At 33.6% G+C, this 17,012-nt stretch overlaps 5 protein-coding genes across 11 annotated transcripts; 2 read left to right on the top strand and 3 right to left on the bottom strand.

Annotated features, from left to right (window-relative positions):
• Positions 1-99: 99 nt before the first annotated feature.
• On the bottom strand, positions 100-1,033 carry LOC111309042 (Mitochondrial transcription termination factor family protein). The gene has a single exon (XM_022907841.2). The coding sequence runs from the start codon at positions 1,019-1,021 to the stop codon at positions 227-229; it is 795 nt and encodes a 264-aa protein (XP_022763576.1). The 5' UTR covers positions 1,022-1,033; the 3' UTR covers positions 100-226.
• Positions 335-4,939, top strand: LOC111309039 (cytochrome c biogenesis protein CCS1, chloroplastic-like). 5 transcript variants are annotated; one of them, XR_016329904.1, is made up of 8 exons: positions 335-1,790; positions 2,106-2,325; positions 2,412-2,523; positions 2,759-3,031; positions 3,266-3,531; positions 3,975-4,082; positions 4,184-4,263; positions 4,426-4,483. XR_016329904.1 is itself a non-coding variant. In XM_089747633.1 (8 exons), exons 1-7 carry the CDS (start codon positions 1,412-1,414, stop codon positions 4,223-4,225), a joined length of 1,449 nt encoding a protein of 482 aa, XP_089603759.1. In that variant the 5' UTR covers positions 335-1,411; the 3' UTR covers positions 4,226-4,263; positions 4,426-4,939. The 5 variants fall into 5 exon arrangements, 3 of the variants coding, with proteins under 3 accessions (XP_089603759.1, XP_022763571.2, XP_089603764.1); XR_016329903.1 differs by having other exon boundaries at positions 4,180-4,263; positions 4,426-4,481; XM_089747633.1 differs by having other exon boundaries at positions 3,926-4,082; positions 4,426-4,939.
• Positions 4,940-5,054: 115 nt separating this feature from the next.
• On the top strand, positions 5,055-8,792 carry LOC149519922 (protein DETOXIFICATION 33-like). Of its 3 annotated transcripts, XM_089747651.1 has the most exons (9): positions 5,055-5,188; positions 5,331-5,451; positions 6,164-6,540; positions 6,811-7,352; positions 7,440-7,526; positions 7,651-7,707; positions 7,813-8,051; positions 8,198-8,403; positions 8,497-8,792. In XM_089747651.1, exons 3-9 carry the CDS (start codon positions 6,262-6,264, stop codon positions 8,578-8,580), a joined length of 1,494 nt encoding a protein of 497 aa, XP_089603777.1. In that variant the 5' UTR covers positions 5,055-5,188; positions 5,331-5,451; positions 6,164-6,261; the 3' UTR covers positions 8,581-8,792. The 3 variants fall into 3 exon arrangements, with proteins under 3 accessions (XP_089603777.1, XP_022763572.1, XP_089603783.1); XM_022907837.2 differs by lacking the exon at positions 5,055-5,188 and having other exon boundaries at positions 5,318-5,451; XM_089747657.1 differs by lacking the exons at positions 5,055-5,188; positions 5,331-5,451 and having other exon boundaries at positions 6,401-6,540; positions 6,815-7,352.
• A 407-nt stretch (positions 8,793-9,199) lies between these two features.
• LOC111309041 (4-hydroxy-3-methylbut-2-enyl diphosphate reductase, chloroplastic-like) lies at positions 9,200-12,684 on the bottom strand. Its single transcript, XM_022907839.2, has 10 exons — positions 12,291-12,684; positions 11,967-12,163; positions 11,656-11,835; positions 11,376-11,507; positions 11,186-11,260; positions 11,001-11,106; positions 10,818-10,912; positions 10,463-10,648; positions 10,258-10,344; positions 9,200-9,452 (listed from the first exon to the last, which is right to left on the bottom strand). The coding sequence occupies exons 1-10, from the start codon at positions 12,553-12,555 to the stop codon at positions 9,387-9,389; spliced, it is 1,389 nt and encodes a 462-aa protein (XP_022763574.2). The 5' UTR covers positions 12,556-12,684; the 3' UTR covers positions 9,200-9,386.
• Positions 12,685-15,597: 2,913 nt separating this feature from the next.
• LOC111308057 (protein DA1-related 1-like) lies at positions 15,598-16,698 on the bottom strand. Its single transcript, XM_022906409.2, has 4 exons — positions 16,666-16,698; positions 16,353-16,459; positions 16,000-16,058; positions 15,598-15,878 (listed from the first exon to the last, which is right to left on the bottom strand). The coding sequence occupies exons 1-4, from the start codon at positions 16,696-16,698 to the stop codon at positions 15,598-15,600; spliced, it is 480 nt and encodes a 159-aa protein (XP_022762144.2).
• Between the last annotated feature and the right edge of the window lie 314 nt (positions 16,699-17,012).

Below are 17,012 nucleotides of genomic sequence, written 5' to 3'. Positions count from 1 at the left end.
GTGTTTTGGAGCTAGCCAAAATTGTGAAATCCACAGATGGCAATGGTAAGGAAGATAGATTTTAGGACTAAATTTCATCTTCATTAGCAGCCACTGAACTGTACTGAATTTCAGTATATTAAGTATTTTACGATTCTTTTGGTAAAATACTGAAAAAAAAAAAAAGAGAAATGGTACATGAATATGTATATGATTAGAGGATCCGAGGAATAAATTACCCCAGATTTCACTTCCATTTTGAGTAAAATTTTTCGTTACCCCATAACAGCATCCTATTCAACTTGGCGGTAACATTCCTCTGCTTCAAATGCCAATGCCTCGGTGCTATTCTCTTATGCAAACTAAACCCAAAGTACTGTGGAAACTCCTTCAATTCCTCCAAACTCCTCTCCATTTCTCCCACCAAGAACTCATACTTGGGCATCAAGTTATCATCAATATTGTACCCAAATATGGCTGGCATTCTAGCACAAAAACTTGCAGCCTCTTCATATCTCAATCCTATGCTCCTCAAGAACCTAATCTTGACCCTGAGCTTCTCCACCCTAGTATTCAAAAGAAAAGCCTTCTGTTTGTTTGGCACATTCAGTTTCTCCACTCCTAGTCCCCTGAGATACTCAAGGGTAGGCCTCAAACAATATTCAACGTCCGAAAACAAGATGTAAGGGCAGTTAACGATCAAACCGCGTGATTCTTGGACAGAAGCATGCAAGTCAGTGATCATGAAATCGAAAACAGGTTCAATTTCAGAGGTATCAAAGTTGTTGGAGAAGAGTTGTGGACAAAGAAAGGCGAGGCGGGAGAAGTCTTGGTCATGAATGCCCTTGGACTTGAGGAAGCTAATGGTGGATAGGACTTGGTCGACAGCTTGAGGGGATGGGAGGTTGTGAGGCTTAGCATTGGGGTCTATAATGCCTAGGGCCTTGAGGTACCGAATGTTTTCACGGTGAGAAGTGCGGAATTTGAGGTAAAGGGGAGTTGGGGTTTTGGGTGTTTGGAGTTGGAGAGATGAAACCAGCATTGTGCTCGTTTTCTTATTGTAGCGGGCGGGGTAGAGGAAAAAAGGTAAATAAACTGCAAATTTGTGTGGTTGTTAGTGGGGCTTTGGAGAGATAAGGTTCTTTCTTTTTTCTTATCTGTGGAGTTTTGGCAATTATAGATATTAGATTTGCTGTCCTTGATCAAGAAACTTTAAAAATTTCTCAATCGGTGAATTTCACTTGCTTGTAATCTTTTAAATATTTATTATTTACTTTAATAAGTTTCATGTATCTGTAATTATATGAGATAAAAACACTGTTCTTAGGATAAGCCAACAGCAAAGGTCGTTATTACACAACCAAAAAGAAAATCGCTTTAACTAACACTTCCTGTCCTAAAACACAGAAACTGTAGTTCCAAAAATCCATCAATGGAAACTCTATTAAACCCATCAAAAACCCCAAAACTCTTTGCATCAAAAACTCATCTCTTTAAATCATCTCTTCTTCATTCCATTTTCAATCCCCAACCCCATACTCTCTTCAACAGAAGACCTCTCTCTGTCACCATTACTTGCAAAGTGAAAACCTCCCAAGGTCCTAAAAATGATGGGAAAAACATATCCAAGAAGATTTTGCTATCGGACTCTGCTCCAGAACTGAGTAATGGAGAAGTTAAGGGTAAGCCAACGAATGGAGTTGGAGCTTGGGGCCTGGTTACGAAGTTGCCCAAAAGAGTTTTGGCTGTTTTGTCGAACTTGCCTTTGGCTATTGGAGAAATGTTTACTGTTGCTGGCCTTATGGTTCTTGGTAAGTTAAGTCTTTTGTTCTTTGTCTTCACTTTTTTCTTTTCCCAGTTTTTATGGGGTACGGTTGTAATTTGGCAAATTGGGTAAGAATGGATTTGGTACATGTAAAAGTTAGTTTTTAGTTTCTTTTGTTTTGCAAAAATGGAAAGCTGATATTTGGAATATACGTTTAAGATAACGGTTTTGTTTTCCTGTTAATGTCATTTGTGAGTTTTAGTAGGCTAGCATAATCTGTTTAATAAATTGAGGTTCTTAATTGTAGCCGGATTCATTATCATTGGCGGAATTGGCCTTTTCTTATGCAATCCTTCTGTAGGTACTGCAATTGATCAAGGTGAAGCCCCAGAATTCTATTTTCAACAATACCCTGAAGAAAATCCAGTTTTGGGATTCTTCACTTGGAGATGGGTTCTTACCCTGGGATTAGATCACATGTTCTCATCTCCCATTTTCCTTGGAACGTTGGTTCTTCTGGCTACATCACTTATGGCCTGCACTTACACAACACAAATTCCCCTTGTGAAAGTTGCAAGAAGGTTTGATGTTTTCAGCAAATTCCTCTCATCTTTTTTACGGAATAAGTTGGAGATATTTTCTACTTACAGAAAATCCAAATATGCAGATGGAGCTTCTTGCAATCAGCTGATGCTATACGAAAGCAGGAATTCTCAGAAGCTCTTCCTAGAGCATCCGTTAAAGATTTGGGTGTTGTTCTGATGGGAGCTGGATATGAGGTTATATTCTCCTCTTCTTGCTATGTTAGTATTATTTTAATTTTCTCACTTCATTGGTTGATTATTACTTTAACAATTACTAGAGTTATATGCATTGAGTCATTTTGGGTTCTTCTAAGCATCAGAAAGAATGCATCCCAATGCTGTCTAAATTGTTAATTTGTAAAAAATAATTCCATTCCCGTGTGGATCCATGTCATCTAATGCATCCCAATGCGTGGTTTGGTTAATACAGGTTTTCTTGAAAGGACCATCACTATATGCTTTTAAGGGGCTGGCTGGTCGATTTGCTCCAATTGGAGTACATTTAGCAATGCTGTTGATAATGGCAGGTGGAACTCTTAGTGCAACTGGGAGCTTCAGAGGGTCAGTCACCGTTCCACAGGGGCTCAATTTTGTTATGGGAGATGTATTGGGCCCAACTGGGTTTCTTTCCACTCCGACTGAAGCTTTCAATACTGAAGTTCATGTGAACAGATTCTACATGGACTACTATGACAGTGGAGAGGTAAAAAACAATTTTCTTGATGTTTGCAGACATATAAAGAGGGGAACCTTATGGTAGAGCTTTAATTGTTCTGTACTGAAGATTTATTTTGTCAAAATCTTCCCTACACTTAGGCCTTTCTTTTTGAAATCATTTTATGTATTTCTTGGCTTTTCTTGCTTAACTATGCGTAATTTTATTAATTGTTACTTTATTCGAGGATTTCTTCTTTAATTTATTCCCCCTTTGTTTGAGGTTTCACAATTTCACACCGACTTATCATTATTTGATCTCAACGGAAAGGAAGTAATGAGGAAAACACTTAGTGTAAATGACCCCTTAAGATATGGTGGGATCACCATATACCAGACAGATTGGAGTTTTTCAGCCCTGCAAATACTTAAGGATGATGAAGGACCATTCAATTTGGCAATGGCACCTCTAAAGGTCAATGGAGACAAGAAGCTTTATGGGACCTTTCTACCAGTAGGGGACACTGATTCTCCTAATGTGAAGGGAATGTATGTATATCTTTTACAGCTTTGTTTTCGTGCAGTTCAACTTGTTAAATGAAAACTTCTTTTCCTTGCAGGTTCTACTTTTACTGACTTAAAGAAATCAAAACCTAAGGGAAAAGATTGAAACAGGAAGAAGAAAAAAAATATTGAAGTTTTTAATAAGTTTTAGCTTGTTAAAAGCTTGGCATTTGTTTATGCTTATATTGTTATGTGATTTATCTTTTATCTAGAAAATAGATCTTTAGATTATCATCTTAGACGGATACAGGTCTTAGTCTCAGTAGGGATCAGCTACCATGAGTATTTTTGGGTGAATTGCTAATAGTCAAAATTTCTTTCCTGTTTTGCTAATTAATCCTTGATCTGTACTTGTTCCCTTGATCAACTGGAACTTCAGATCAATGCTTGCTCGTGATCTGCAGTCTATTGTCCTATATGATCAACAGGGGAAATTTGCTGGAATGCGACGACCTAACTCGAAGCTTCCTATTGAGATTGATGGAACAAAAATCATAATTGTTGATGCAATTGGCAGCAGTGGTCTTGACTTGAAGGTGATAACTTAAAAAGATTTCTTATGCGACAAATTGTGAAATTTTTCGTTGGATGAAACTTTTATCTTAGTTAACGGAAAACTTTACTTTTATTCAGACAGATCCAGGGGTGCCAACAGTTTATGCTGGATTTGGTGCTCTAATGCTCACAACTTGCATTAGTTACTTGTCTCATGCACAGGTGAGTTCGATGTCCATTATGAGTTTATGTAAAAATGTTTTAAGACTACCATTCTAACCTTTGTGTTCCCTCATTGGTGTCACTATTACCATTGATCTAAATGTGATTGGAATCATCATGTGTTTACGTATTCACTATTTTTTTTTTTTTTGGACATACAAGATATGGGCCTTGCAAGACGGGACAACAGTAATTGTTGGGGGAAAGACTAATCGAGCCAAGGCCGAATTTCCAGATGAAATGAATTGCTTGCTTGATCGGGTTCCTGAAATAGTTGAGTCATGTATCACCAAGCAACCTGATAGCATCGGTGGCTAGCTTTTGAGGCACGATATAGGCAAAAGCATGAGCATACAAGCTGCTACAAATTTGAAGTTTCTGGTAAAATCAAGATATTATTCCATTTTCAACTTCATTCCAACTTAAAAAGTGACAAAACTTTCAAGTGAGACCTTGTGCGCCCTAGTCATGGACAATGCCAGTTTCACACTTTGGCAGCAGAGGAGCAAGTTTTGAATTTATGAAATGTATAGTTATTTATTGTGGTTCACAGGACAAAGAAACCAAGCCAAGTTCCATATACACCAAGTATTATACTCACCACTCATGACTTAAAGCTTCAAAACTACCAAAAGTATATTTGTTTATAGCAATACCATTCTTATTTGTTCCTTTATCATTTTCTATCATTACTATCCTTCTAACTTGCTCTCTGGCCATAACAAAATATCACGTGATTCTGGGTTTGACATGTATGGATCTGTCTTAGCAGAAAAAAAAAAAGGCTGAGAATGTGATACAATCTGAGATGAGGAAATGATATTTGTTCCTTTTTGTAACTTGTTCAGTAGACATCTGGGGAAGTATTCAACGAGTAGGATTTTGATCTCTCACCAACCAGTTGTTGGTGCAGCCAATTAGTCTGGTAGGACTTGTGGAGGAGCTGCAAAGCTGAAACTTTTGATTTCTTGTCACACCAGCAACTGATGAAATGTCGATTCGTCTCTCAATATTTCTTCCTAACCAACGGTATTTTTGGTTTATTTGTTTGTTTCTTCTGATAACAGGAAGAACAGATTCCAGAATGAAAGCTAACGTGAAAAAAGTGCTTCCATATTTATTGTGAAAACAGCGCTTCCTCAAAAGAAGCTATAGCTTCTCAGAAGTTCACAAATGCAAAAAGATCAGGTAGGAAATTGAAAAAGAAGTGCGACTTTAGACTATCATATTTCTATAGATGTGATTGCCAACGAGCCTGATCCCGTCCCCTTAAAAATTGACCACGTATAAGAAGAGTGATTGGATTTTCTACCAATTTCCAAAGTTCGAAATCCCTCAAGGCCATAGTGTAAAATCCAAGAGTAATTTATTTTAGGTTAAAAGCATGCATTCATAGGTTTCGAGTTGTGTTCATAAAATTTGGCATATATATTGTAAAAACAATGATTTTACCAAAGCACATATGTTGGTGATTCTTCATTCCATTTGATTCTGTTAAAGAATTTAACGAAATCTTGAATCAATATCCGAACTGTCTTCTAGCATAAGAACCTTCACATAATTCATGCTATGTTTAAATATCATCTTTTCAATATAATTTTCAGTTCAACTCTTGCAGTTTCTGAACCTCAAAATCATATTACAATTATTGAAAAGTCGGCAGTAACTTGCATGGTTTGTAAGTAGCTACACACATTGAAACTGCATTAAAGCACTTTTGCAGGTTTGCTTCAAAAGAACTAGCCGAATCGAATATCAAAATATAATGTCTCCAAATGAACAAATGACTGAAGTTCAATCGCTTTTTGGAAACCTAAACCATTAAATGCACTTTTCACATCAAATGTGATATGTGAAGCAACCCTGACTTTTTTTACTGATTAGTTCTCACTTTTGGTAGGTGAGCCAAGACTATCAGCTAAGTTTCTGTATATATATATATACATCATATGTATATATTTCAATGTATTCGAGATCACTTAATCTCAAACGGAGAAAATGGCTTCATCAGAAGCAGAGGAAAAGCCATCAGAGGTAAAGACATTTCAAGTGGAGAGACAGACAGGAGAGCAAGCAGTTACGCAAAAGATTACAAAAAAAAGCTGGAAGGAATCAAAGAAAGTGTGGGAGATAGCTGGGCCTGCCATTTTGGTATCAGTCTCTCAGTTTTCGATTGGTTTTGTCACGGTTGCTTGGGCAGGTCACTTGGGAGAACTTGAACTTGCTGCTGTTACCATAACAACAAATGTGATTGAAGGCTTTGTATTTGGTATCATGGTAAGTATCAAAGAAACGCAAACACAATTTGCCTAATGATGATATTCTTGTTTCGATTGTATGGGTACTAAAAGTCTTTGAACTCATTTCAACAAGCGTATCTAAGAAGGTTACAGTTTTCATTTCCTTCTTTGTATCTCAGTATTGTAATAACCAAATGTACCAAATGGTCATATTAGAAAAGCTTCATCATTGTATTGACTAAATTTCACCTGAATTTGAACAGACATTTGATTTCTATACATATATAAAATCTTTTTCTGTATGTAGTTAGGAATGGGAAGCGCTCTGGAGACGCTATGCGGTCAAGCTGTTGGTGCTGGACAGCATAATATGCTTGGAATCTACCTGCAAAGGTCATGGATCATTACTGGAGTCACAGCTTTGTGTTTAACACCTTTTTATCTTCTTGCATCACCAATACTAAAGCTACTTCGTCAAGACAAGGATATATCAGAGCTTGCAGGAAAGTACTGTAGAATGGTCATTCCTCAATTTTTTGCTTATGCCATGAATTTCCCTATCCAAAAGTTTCTCCAATCTCAGAGCAAAGTGTGGGTTATGACCATAATATCAGTTGTGGGCTTGGCATGTCATATCTTGCTGAATTGGGCTCTTGTGACGAAGCTTCAACTTGGCCTAGTTGGTGCAGCCATGGCTGGGAATATCTCATGGTGGCTTCAGGTAATTGCCATGACAATTTATGTAGTTTCAGGGTTTTTCCCGGATTCATGGACTGGTCTTTCCTTGTTGGCTTTCAAATCATTGGGCGGTTTCGTGAAACTCTCGCTTGCATCTGCTGTAATGTTATGGTAAGTACTCAGATTTAGATATTTATCCTGATAAGCCATCCCACATTTCAACCAATGCTAACAAAATAGACATTTTAATGGTAACAGCTTGGAGCTGTGGTACTATACGGCAATTATTCTTATGGTGGGATATCTAAAAAATCCTACAATTGCAGTAGATGCCATTTCAATCTGGTTTGTTTCTTTTTCTTAGTCTATCATTCTTTAAGTTTAATTGGAATTCTCAGTGGTGCCATTGGAGGTAATGAACCTACCTTTCATATCTTTTTCTCTATTCATTGTGTTTTCAAATTGGCAGCATGAACTTGCAACTTTGGACTTCAATGGTTACTCTGGGTTTCAATGCAGCAGTAAGGTCCGTTGCTTATTTTCTGGTTTAACATGATTACCTCTCCAAGATTATGTTCTGCTGTAAGTTTTCTACTATTTTTGTTTTAAGTATATGCTTATTTTCTTACAGTGTTCGGGTGTCCAACGAACTTGGAGCCGGACGTCCCAAAGCAGCGAAATTCTCAATAGTGGTGGCTGTTTTAACATCCTTGGTGGTTGGAATTACTTTCACGGGTGTTATTCTGGCAACCAAGCATGAATTCCCAAAGCTGTTCACTGACAAACCAGAGGTTATAAAGGCGACATCAAAGCTGGGGTATTTTCTGGCAGCTACGATCTTCCTCAACAGCATTCTTCCTGTTCTCCACGGTAAATTTAAAGTTGATCTTACCATCAATATTTGAAGGCTTAAGCTAATCATAAGAATCAGGCAATCACCGCCAAATGGAATTTGCAAAAGAAAAGAATCACTTCAAATGCGTAAATTTCAAAATATTTTTCTGTTGGTTGTGCAGGGGTGGCAGTGGGAGTAGGCTGGCAAGCATATGTTGGCTTGATCAACATAGCTTGTTACTATATATTTGGAATTCCTGCAGGAGCATTGTTAGGTTTCAAATTTAAGCTCAGGGTTCAAGGGATTTGGTCAGGAATGTTGGTGGGAACTGTCCTTCAAACCACCATTCTGCTGTTTCTAATGCTTCGAGCGAGCTTGCGAAAAGAGGTACGTTGAACCTTCAGCTGCCAAGAACCTGGAAAATCTTCATATTCATGAAATGATGCTGAACTAACAATAATACATTGAGAAATGGTGCAGGCTGTGCAAGCTGAGGAGCGTCTAAGAACATGGGGTGGACCAATTGAGACTCCAGATTCTTCGTTAGAAGCCACCGCTGGTTGAGTAATTAACAAATACTAATCGACTTTCCTTAGCAATCAAATCTGAAGATTGGCGTGAAATTGATATACACTGCTTAATAAAAACCAAAGTGTGTTCTCAAGAATTTTCCTTCTTTTTAAGTTTTATTGCTCACGGAATTAATATATAGTATCCTCCCTTCAAAGAACACTCTTTTGATTGCTAATTGCTATCATTACTTCAATTTTTTTTTCTCTTCAAAGTTTCAAGTTCCATGGGTTTTTTTTTTTTTTTTTGGTTCTTGTACCCAATTTTGATGTATTTGTTGAGTGTGAACATGTAATGTAGAACTGCCAACGGAGAAAAGAGGGGAGGAACATTTTCCTTTTACGGGGTTATGCTGGGGGCTGAATCAATGATGCATTAATACCGCTTAAAAATGTGAGATTAAAGGCCAATCATGGTTGGTAAACATGGCTTTCACATTAATATGGGTTAACTCAAAAATCAAAAACCCAACTTTTCCAGTTGTCAAAGCTGATTTAATAACAATTGAAAGTTGAAATTATATGCAGTAGGCTACCATCCTTCCCTTTTGTTTGCTGCTGATTTAATAACATTGCTCTTCACGCTGGAGTTCAGGATCTGTATACGGTGAAAGGAATACTGAAAACTTACAGATACTTATATATATCAACCATTTCATGATACATAGTAACATACAGCATTACAATTAAGAGTACATGCAATTATACTGTCAGATTGAAGTTCCTTGTTTCAATTATACATTGACCAGATTGTACTACCAAACGAGAATCAACGGCTGATGCACCTGTGTGAACCGATATTTATGCTACCTGCAAGGCTTCTTCACGTTTTATGTCAAAAACCTTGATGAGGGCCTCCTCGACAACCTGTTTAATCCAATTAGACAAAAAAAATATATTACATAATATAAGCCTGATAGTGTTATACAAAGAAAACACAATATCAGTTCATAAAACAAATATAGTGTGATCAATCCTGCATTAGCTACAATCCAATAAAGTTGCAGGCTGCAAAGTTAAAACTGCAAATGATCTTGCGATTAAAACACTTCGGCTTTACTTGGAATGGTGGATAGTAAAGTAAAAAGATGGAAAACATATATTTTTTTCTTTCATTGGTGTGCAAGGCAGGAAAGATGAAAAAGTAGAGAAAAATAATTTTCTTTCCATCCATTACTTGATAAAGTTGAAAAATGAAAGAAAATTTTTTGGTATTTGAAGTTACCATGATTTGAATGTTGGTCACTTGAACTAAAATTCTAACACTCTACCAACAAACCACATGATTGTTGGCGATAGATGGAATTAACCTTTTGTAGATTGCATTATGATAAAACAAAAAGAAAAGGTAAAATCTAAATAATGATGGAGAATTTTGTAAACTTGCAACAATTGGCACTTATCCCATTTTCTCTCCTCCTATCTTTCAAATTTGAGATGATTTATTTTTGTGAATAAGGATAAAAAATGATCATCTTTCCTATCTTCCTTGTCCTTACTTTTCTCTCCTACCAATCACTAATGAAAATAATTTTCTTTTCACTTTTAACACACCCCTTTCCATCTTCTCATTCTTCTATCCTACTAAGGAAAGCCTTAGAATGGAGCACATAAAAGACAAAAAAAAAAATCAAAACACACAAATTATAAGTGAACCAAACTGTAGAATTACCTTATCTGGTGTGGAGGCACCAGATGTAACACCAATTGTGATTGGACCCTCTGGTAGCCAGTCTTCTGTCTCAACCAGCTCCCCATGCTGGCAAAACACAGCATTCGCATAATTAGAATAAAAAATGGCAATGAGAATACCCTTTTTCTAGACTGACAAAATTAGAAGTTGATCAAGAACTGGATTGCTTTGCATTAACACTTACTTTCAATTTGTGAGCTATTCTGTTTCCTGGACCTATTCTCTGTTCACTGTCAACCCAATATGAAGGGATTCCACGGTCCTCTGAAATTTCTTGAAGGTGTGAGGTATTGCTTGAGTTCCACCCACCGACTACTAACATAAGATCCAGGTCTTCCTCCACCAACTTATACATTGCATCTTGTCGCTCCTGAAAAAGACGATAACCAGCTTCAATTCAATGACCAACACAAAAATTGGTGTGCAATTAGTTGAGCGAAGAATACAAAAAGAAGCAGCATATACAGTAAAGTCTTCAATAAGAAAATATATTCACAAATTTCTAATGAAAACCGAACTGTCAAAAACATTCAACTTACTTGTGTTGCATCACAAATTGTGTTAAAGCTTATGAAGTGATCATTAACATTTTCCACTCCATATTTTTGCATCATTGTCCTCTCCACTAATTTTCCTGTTAAACCACAATGTAATGTGTGTCTCAAGCAGCAATTACTTGCAAACAAGAAGTGGTTTACAATAAGTGCATAAGTGCCACTAACCAATTTCCTCTGTCTCTCCCTTCAGCATTGTAGTTTGATTTGCAATGCCAACTTTTACTAGGTCACAATCTGGATCAAATCCCTTTGAAGTAGCATATTTAAATTTCTGCAAAAGACCCAATAATCATCTTAACATTTTCACAATACATTGTACATATGAAGAAAATAAGAAACAAAGACTATACCTCCAGAAATGCCTCTTTGGTGGAGCTAGATCCATTAAGTTCACCTCCAAGAATATAATCACAAACATACATTGCCTTCACAAATCAGACAACATGGAGACAAACAATTTTTATTTAATAAAATACAAAGAACAAGTCAAAAAATTGTAAAATCACAAGAAAATAGAATACTCGCCACTTTATGACATACCTCAGTCATATTCTTCACAATCATATATGTTCCAGCAAAAGATGCAGTTGCGATTGTCTCCTCGTGAGCATATTTACCATGAATGATTGAAGTGTAGTCTCCTCTCTTGTGCTTCTCTACAGTGTTCCATACCTTCATAGAAATAATATTTTAGTACCAAAAGAAATAAAAACTCATCGGAATGTCAAAAGCTGAGAACCAAAAAAATAAATAAATAAATAAATAAAGAATTGCAAGGAATTATTTGCTATGACAGCAAACCAGTGTTGCAAGAAGATACCTTAGATACCCAAGGACAGGTTGTATCAACAATTTGCACATTTTTGTCATTCAAAACCAACATCTCATCAACTGCAGCTCCAAAAGCAGGCAATACCACAACATCACCCTCATTCACTACATCAAACTGTTTTTTCCCTTCTTCAATAGGAATATTTTTAACCTCCATCTCCTCTAACCGCTGCATTAAAAATAAAAACTATCTTTATCTTTAAGTAAGGAAACAAACAAACCCAGTAATTCTTTAATCTCCAAGAATTTGTTTTATCATTATATTATATAAACTGAGAAGAGAATAGAGCAAGTGTGGACCCTATTAACAGTTGGATTGTGGATAATTTCATTGGTAATCCAAATTTTCTCATCAGGAAACTGTTTTCTGGCTTCATAAGCAATTTGGACAGCTCTCTCAACTCCCCAGCAAAAACCGTATGCTTCTGCCAATTTTACCCTAACATTTCCCCATGTATACTCGTTTCCATGTTCCTTCAATTTCTTTATGATATCACCTGAAATTTTTTCCAAAAAGATAACTTTTTACCAAAATTCAAATGAACTCCCTTTTTACTTCCGACTAAAAATAGGAAAAAAAAGGAAACAAAAAAGCGGAATCATTTTGTTTGGAGCAAAACTTACTGGTGTACTCCCGATTCATTAGCGCGAGAGTTTCCTCTTTGTGTCCGAAACCTTTCCGATTATAATTCTTGCTCCTCGTCAAGTTATGCCGAAAAGCCTTGGCATCAAAGTTATCGGGATCCACAGCTATGGAAGAGGAAGAAGTGGAATCGCCGGAGCATCTGACGAAGATAGGCTTTCGGAAAGGGAGAGCTCCGGCTTTTCCGCCGAAATTATCGGAACCGGTGCGGATGCAGAAACGACATAGTTGCAGAGAAGTCGCCATTAGAGAGAAGAAAAGGAAAATCGGCGCACGCTAGCAAAGAGACCGGGCAGAATTCTGTGAGGTGGTGATGGTGGTGATGGTGGTGATGGTGGTGCGCATTTTATCTTTGGACAAGTGTGGTGCAGCTCCATTTCTTTTCGTGGTTTTTATTTATTTATTACTTTCTTGATTTTTTTGTTAGTTATTTTTGTCGCTTTGTTTTACTGGAATCATTCGTTTTGGTTCTCTGCCCTGTCCACTTTGATGCCTAAATGCCTGATCACGGTCGATTGTCGTTAGTCGTTGTCGGAATCACTGTTAAATCCTTGTTTGGTAGCACAAATACCTTTCCAAAATTTTCCTCTCTCAGACGTAAGAACGGATATAATCGATCGAAATAAATGGAAAAGTTAATTCGATTCGATTTATTTTATTTCGGTACTAATTAGTTAGTAAAAACAATTTATTTAATTATTTAATCAGTTATCAATATTCAAAAATTGATAATCGAGATTAAATTAATTAATTTTATTAATTTATTTTTAAATATATATTTTTTATAATATAATTACAATATAATTAGGTCAAAAATTACAACATAATTTATATAAAATTTTAAAATTATACAATATATTATATCATTTATTTATATAATATAATATAGTATTTATATAATATTATAATTAATATATTTTTTTAACTATTATTTTTTGAAAAGTTAAAATTGATCAAACCGATTATATCGTCCAACCTAAGCTTCATTTATCATCAAGATAGAAATGAGCTTATAGCTAAAAAAACTCGTTTCCATTTAATCGCAATGCTAAATAAATGGAAATTTTGAGTTTTGCATACAAAAGATTTCGATTTTGGAAACTAAACGTAAAAGCTTCAAAAGTGCTTTTGCGGTTAAAAATGTTTAGAAAATAAAATTACGTTTTATCTTTATAATTTTAAATTTTTATAATTTTATACTTTTTTTTTTTTTACATTTCAATTCACCGACAATATGATTTATGGTAATACAAAATAATTAAAATTCTTAAACTACTTTTTTTTTAACTACATTTTAAACATGCCTTTTTTAAATTTAATTTTTTCAAACCGCAACAACAATATTAAAGTAGGCTTAGCATCGCTGTTTTACGTTGGGAAAAGTTCAATTTGAAAAAACATAAATTTGAAAAATGTTATAAAAAATTATTGTGAAAAATTATAGTTTAAGAGTTGAGTGTGTTACTATTGCTGTGAAAAGTTAATTATATTGCAAAAAGAAAAAAAATATTTTTATAAAAAATAAAAAATTGAATAAATTTTAATAATTTTATTTTTAAACTAAAAATTTCAAATCATAACTGTATTTCTCAAATAATTTTTATGATTTGTTTATTTTTAATTGTAAACAAAAATTAAACACAAATTATTTGTGTTTATTACTGTTTTTGCATTCAAAAACTACTTAATAAAACCTAAACACAATATTAAACAAAGTTTAAATGAATATCAATCATTTCATTTAATTATTTTAATTTAATTCAATTGGATCAATTATTTCAATTAAAATTTATAAAACTTGATTTTTGAAATTTCTAATTCTAACAAATCGAATGCTCTCTCTATTCAAATATTAACTACAATCAAATACTATTCAAACATTAACTACAATCAAACACCTACAAAAATAAACTTACAATCAAACAAGACCAAAATAAAAAACATGGTAGTAATGCTCAAGGATTAAAATAGAAAATTGAAAAGTATTAAAAATATTTAAAAAGACTTTCTAAACTTTTTAGACGTTATGATCATAATTAATTATTATATTAATATATAATATATCATTGAATAATTGATTAACAAATTAAAAATATATAATTAATCAATTAAATCCATTCATAAACTTGAGTATAGAATCCCAAAATTTTATGACTTTTTCCTTGCCATTAAATCAAGATCTTTTAACTAAATTTTAAACTAAAAAATCAAAGAAACAGGTAAGTTTGGTAATAAAATAATGAGATAATATTCAAATAAACTTTTAAAATTTGTTCAAAAATAAAAATAAAAATTTCAATCTTTTGTTACATAAAATTAAGATTATAAATTTTTATTTTATTGTAATTTTATAGTTTGATGATTTAATGTATAAAACGTCTTTAAAGTTGGTTTAGTTTTGCTATTGCGGATAAAAAAATTTTGAGTTGAAAAAAAATAAAATAATTAGCAATGTCAATCTATTTATTCAATGTATTTAAATTCTCTAATTATTCTAAATTTATTATCGATTGATTATATATATTTGATATTATTAATTGATTAAGTTTCTATAATCTTGCTTTTTTCCTATCTAACAACAACTCTAGTAGGTACATGTAAATCACTAAAAAATTAGCATTAACTTAAAATAGTATATATGTTAAACAAACTTTTAGAAGTTAAAAATTTTATAGAATTTAAGTATGTAATATTTTTCATTGAAATTAAGTAGATAAATATTAGGATTAAAAATAGATTAAAATTTAAAAAAAAAAAGATTGACTTCTTTCTTTTTATTTTTCTCAAATTTGTCACATTCAATTTGATTTTACAAAATGACCGAAAATTTAAAAATCGTGTGATTTTAGAAGTCGTTCTAGTCCTACAATAAAGAGTCAAACTGGGTCATTATCACCTCTATTTTAATCAGGCTAGCAGATGAATAAATATGAACCATGAAATAAATCCATTTTCCATGTTACAATTGATCAACAAGTCACATCTGGCTCAGCCCTTCTCCACCCAATTTTGTGTGAACATGTTTTAGCCTCTGTACAATTGTAAAATTTGTTACTATTTTGCATTTAGACAAATTAAAAAAAAATAATTTATCAAATAGATTATTACTAACCAAGCCATTAAACATGTAATTATAACTAGTTGATAGATAATTTTATGAGATTTAAGAATTGAATTCCTTTATCATTTTCTTAAACTTTTTTTATATGTATAAAATAAATATTTTTATTTTTTCGTCCAGAATTAAGTATAATAAAAATAATTTCTCAATTAAAATGATGGACAAAATTATCGAGGGAGAGTTCCATATCTGAGGACATGATTAACAACTTTGGCAGGACCCCATTTTTCAACTGCCCATTTGGCATCTCTGAACCCTTCACCATAAGCATGAGAGGAATCAATTTCCACCAAATCCTGGAATGTTTGCTTCAAGTTCCTAGTGAATTGAGCATTCTCGCTTCTGCTAGAGGAGGCCTCCTCGTCCATAAGCTCGAACCATTCCAACCATTCGTGAGCTATCACTTGGCATATGCCTTCCTCCACTTTTGGCTCGAAGTTACGAACCCCTTAATAAAACAAAATAAAGTAAAAATAATTAAATATCATATAATGGAAATATCATGCTTAATTGATAATAAAATTAATTTTCAAGTTTTTTTTTTTAATTTATGTTCATGTAAATTATACCTTTTTGCTTTAACCAAGCGTGCATCAATTCATGAGCCATGATTGCTCCTGTCATGATCCTATTAATCATGCACATATTCAAAGTATTAAATATGCAAGTCTTTTGTATTTAAAATTATCAAAATTTAAATTTTAATAATTAAAATTAAAAGTTTAATATTTTGTTACGTATGCTTGTTTTTAACCGGTGAAAAACAAATGTTAACGATGCAATTTATTAAAATGTCATTATTGAAACTTTATGGGAGTGAAAAAACACTAACAAACCAAGATAATGGGTGAGTTTGGGCTATGACCAATTACAAATTAATCTAAATATAACGTCAATCAGGCAAATTAAATTAGAAGAGTACCTTGGCAAACCAAATAAAATAAGGATTGTTATGCCACTGCTGTGATTTAATGGATACTTCTTGTATCCCACCACTATATCTCTCCGTTTTCGTGAAAGACTTTCAACCTATCATTCTCATAGTCATAGGAACAAAATGAAAACAGGAATTAGGGTTATTTTGGAATCTTGTAAACTATAATATAATAGGGGATAATATTAATCCAAAAGGAAAATTTTAGCTTTCTCTAGATTAAAAAAAAATTGCAAGTAGATTGAGAAGTAGTAATAAAATTACCAAAAGGATTCTAAGTGTTTTTAGTACAATTCCTTACATTTTCTGCATAATTTTCAGTTGAATTGAACATTGTAAGCCCCCACACCGTGGTATCTGGATGAATAGGCTGTATGTTCGACCCCAACAAATTGATAAATTGATAAAAATAACGCCTCGAAAAGAAATTTGTTGAACAATTGAGGAAATGCAATAAAAAAAAAAAAAAAACTCAATTGAGGAAGTGCCTCATGGATATGAAAAAGTGATAGAAATTAGTGAAAATTATGGAAATGTAAAAGAGTCCCCATGCAAGTTTTTCGTCATATATATATATTATATGTTTTTTTGAAAGATGGTCATAAATTAAAAAATTTATGATTAGCAGTATATAAACATAATAATTAT

The sequence above is a fragment of the Durio zibethinus genome, chromosome 2 (assembly GCF_047325235.1).
Source record: "Durio zibethinus cultivar Kanyao isolate XHJ-2024 chromosome 2, ASM4732523v1, whole genome shotgun sequence".
Lineage (NCBI taxonomy): Eukaryota > Viridiplantae > Streptophyta > Magnoliopsida > Malvales > Malvaceae > Durio > Durio zibethinus.
This window is presented reverse-complemented; position numbering and strand designations above follow the sequence as displayed.

Bases quoted from the DNA above. Each gene is read 5' to 3' on its own strand.
- LOC111309042 (XM_022907841.2), bottom strand. From the start codon at position 1,021: ATGCTGGTTTCATCTCTCCAACTCCAAACACCCAAAACCCCAACTCCC.
- LOC111309039 (XM_022907836.2), top strand. From the start codon at position 1,412: ATGGAAACTCTATTAAACCCATCAAAAACCCCAAAACTCTTTGCATCA. The intron at 2,326-2,411 runs GTTTGATGTTTT...CCAAATATGCAG, and splicing joins CTTGTGAAAGTTGCAAGAAG to ATGGAGCTTCTTGCAATCAG. The intron at 2,524-2,758 runs GTTATATTCTCC...TGGTTAATACAG, and splicing joins TGATGGGAGCTGGATATGAG to GTTTTCTTGAAAGGACCATC.
- LOC149519922 (XM_089747651.1), top strand. From the start codon at position 6,262: ATGGCTTCATCAGAAGCAGAGGAAAAGCCATCAGAGGTAAAGACATTT. The intron at 6,541-6,810 runs GTAAGTATCAAA...TTCTGTATGTAG, and splicing joins GCTTTGTATTTGGTATCATG to TTAGGAATGGGAAGCGCTCT. The intron at 7,527-7,650 runs GTTTGTTTCTTT...TCAAATTGGCAG, and splicing joins GTAGATGCCATTTCAATCTG to CATGAACTTGCAACTTTGGA.
- LOC111309041 (XM_022907839.2), bottom strand. From the start codon at position 12,555: ATGGCGACTTCTCTGCAACTATGTCGTTTCTGCATCCGCACCGGTTCC. The intron at 12,164-12,290 runs GTAAGTTTTGCT...AAAAAATTTCAG, and splicing joins AATGAATCGGGAGTACACCA to GTGATATCATAAAGAAATTG. The intron at 11,508-11,655 runs GTATCTTCTTGC...ATTTCTATGAAG, and splicing joins CCTGTCCTTGGGTATCTAAG to GTATGGAACACTGTAGAGAA.
- LOC111308057 (XM_022906409.2), bottom strand. From the start codon at position 16,698: ATGTTCAATTCAACTGAAAATTATGCAGAAAAT. The intron at 16,460-16,665 runs GTAAGGAATTGT...TGAGAATGATAG, and splicing joins CTGAAAATTATGCAGAAAAT to GTTGAAAGTCTTTCACGAAA. The intron at 15,879-15,999 runs GTATAATTTACA...TGTTTTATTAAG, and splicing joins CGCTTGGTTAAAGCAAAAAG to GGGTTCGTAACTTCGAGCCA.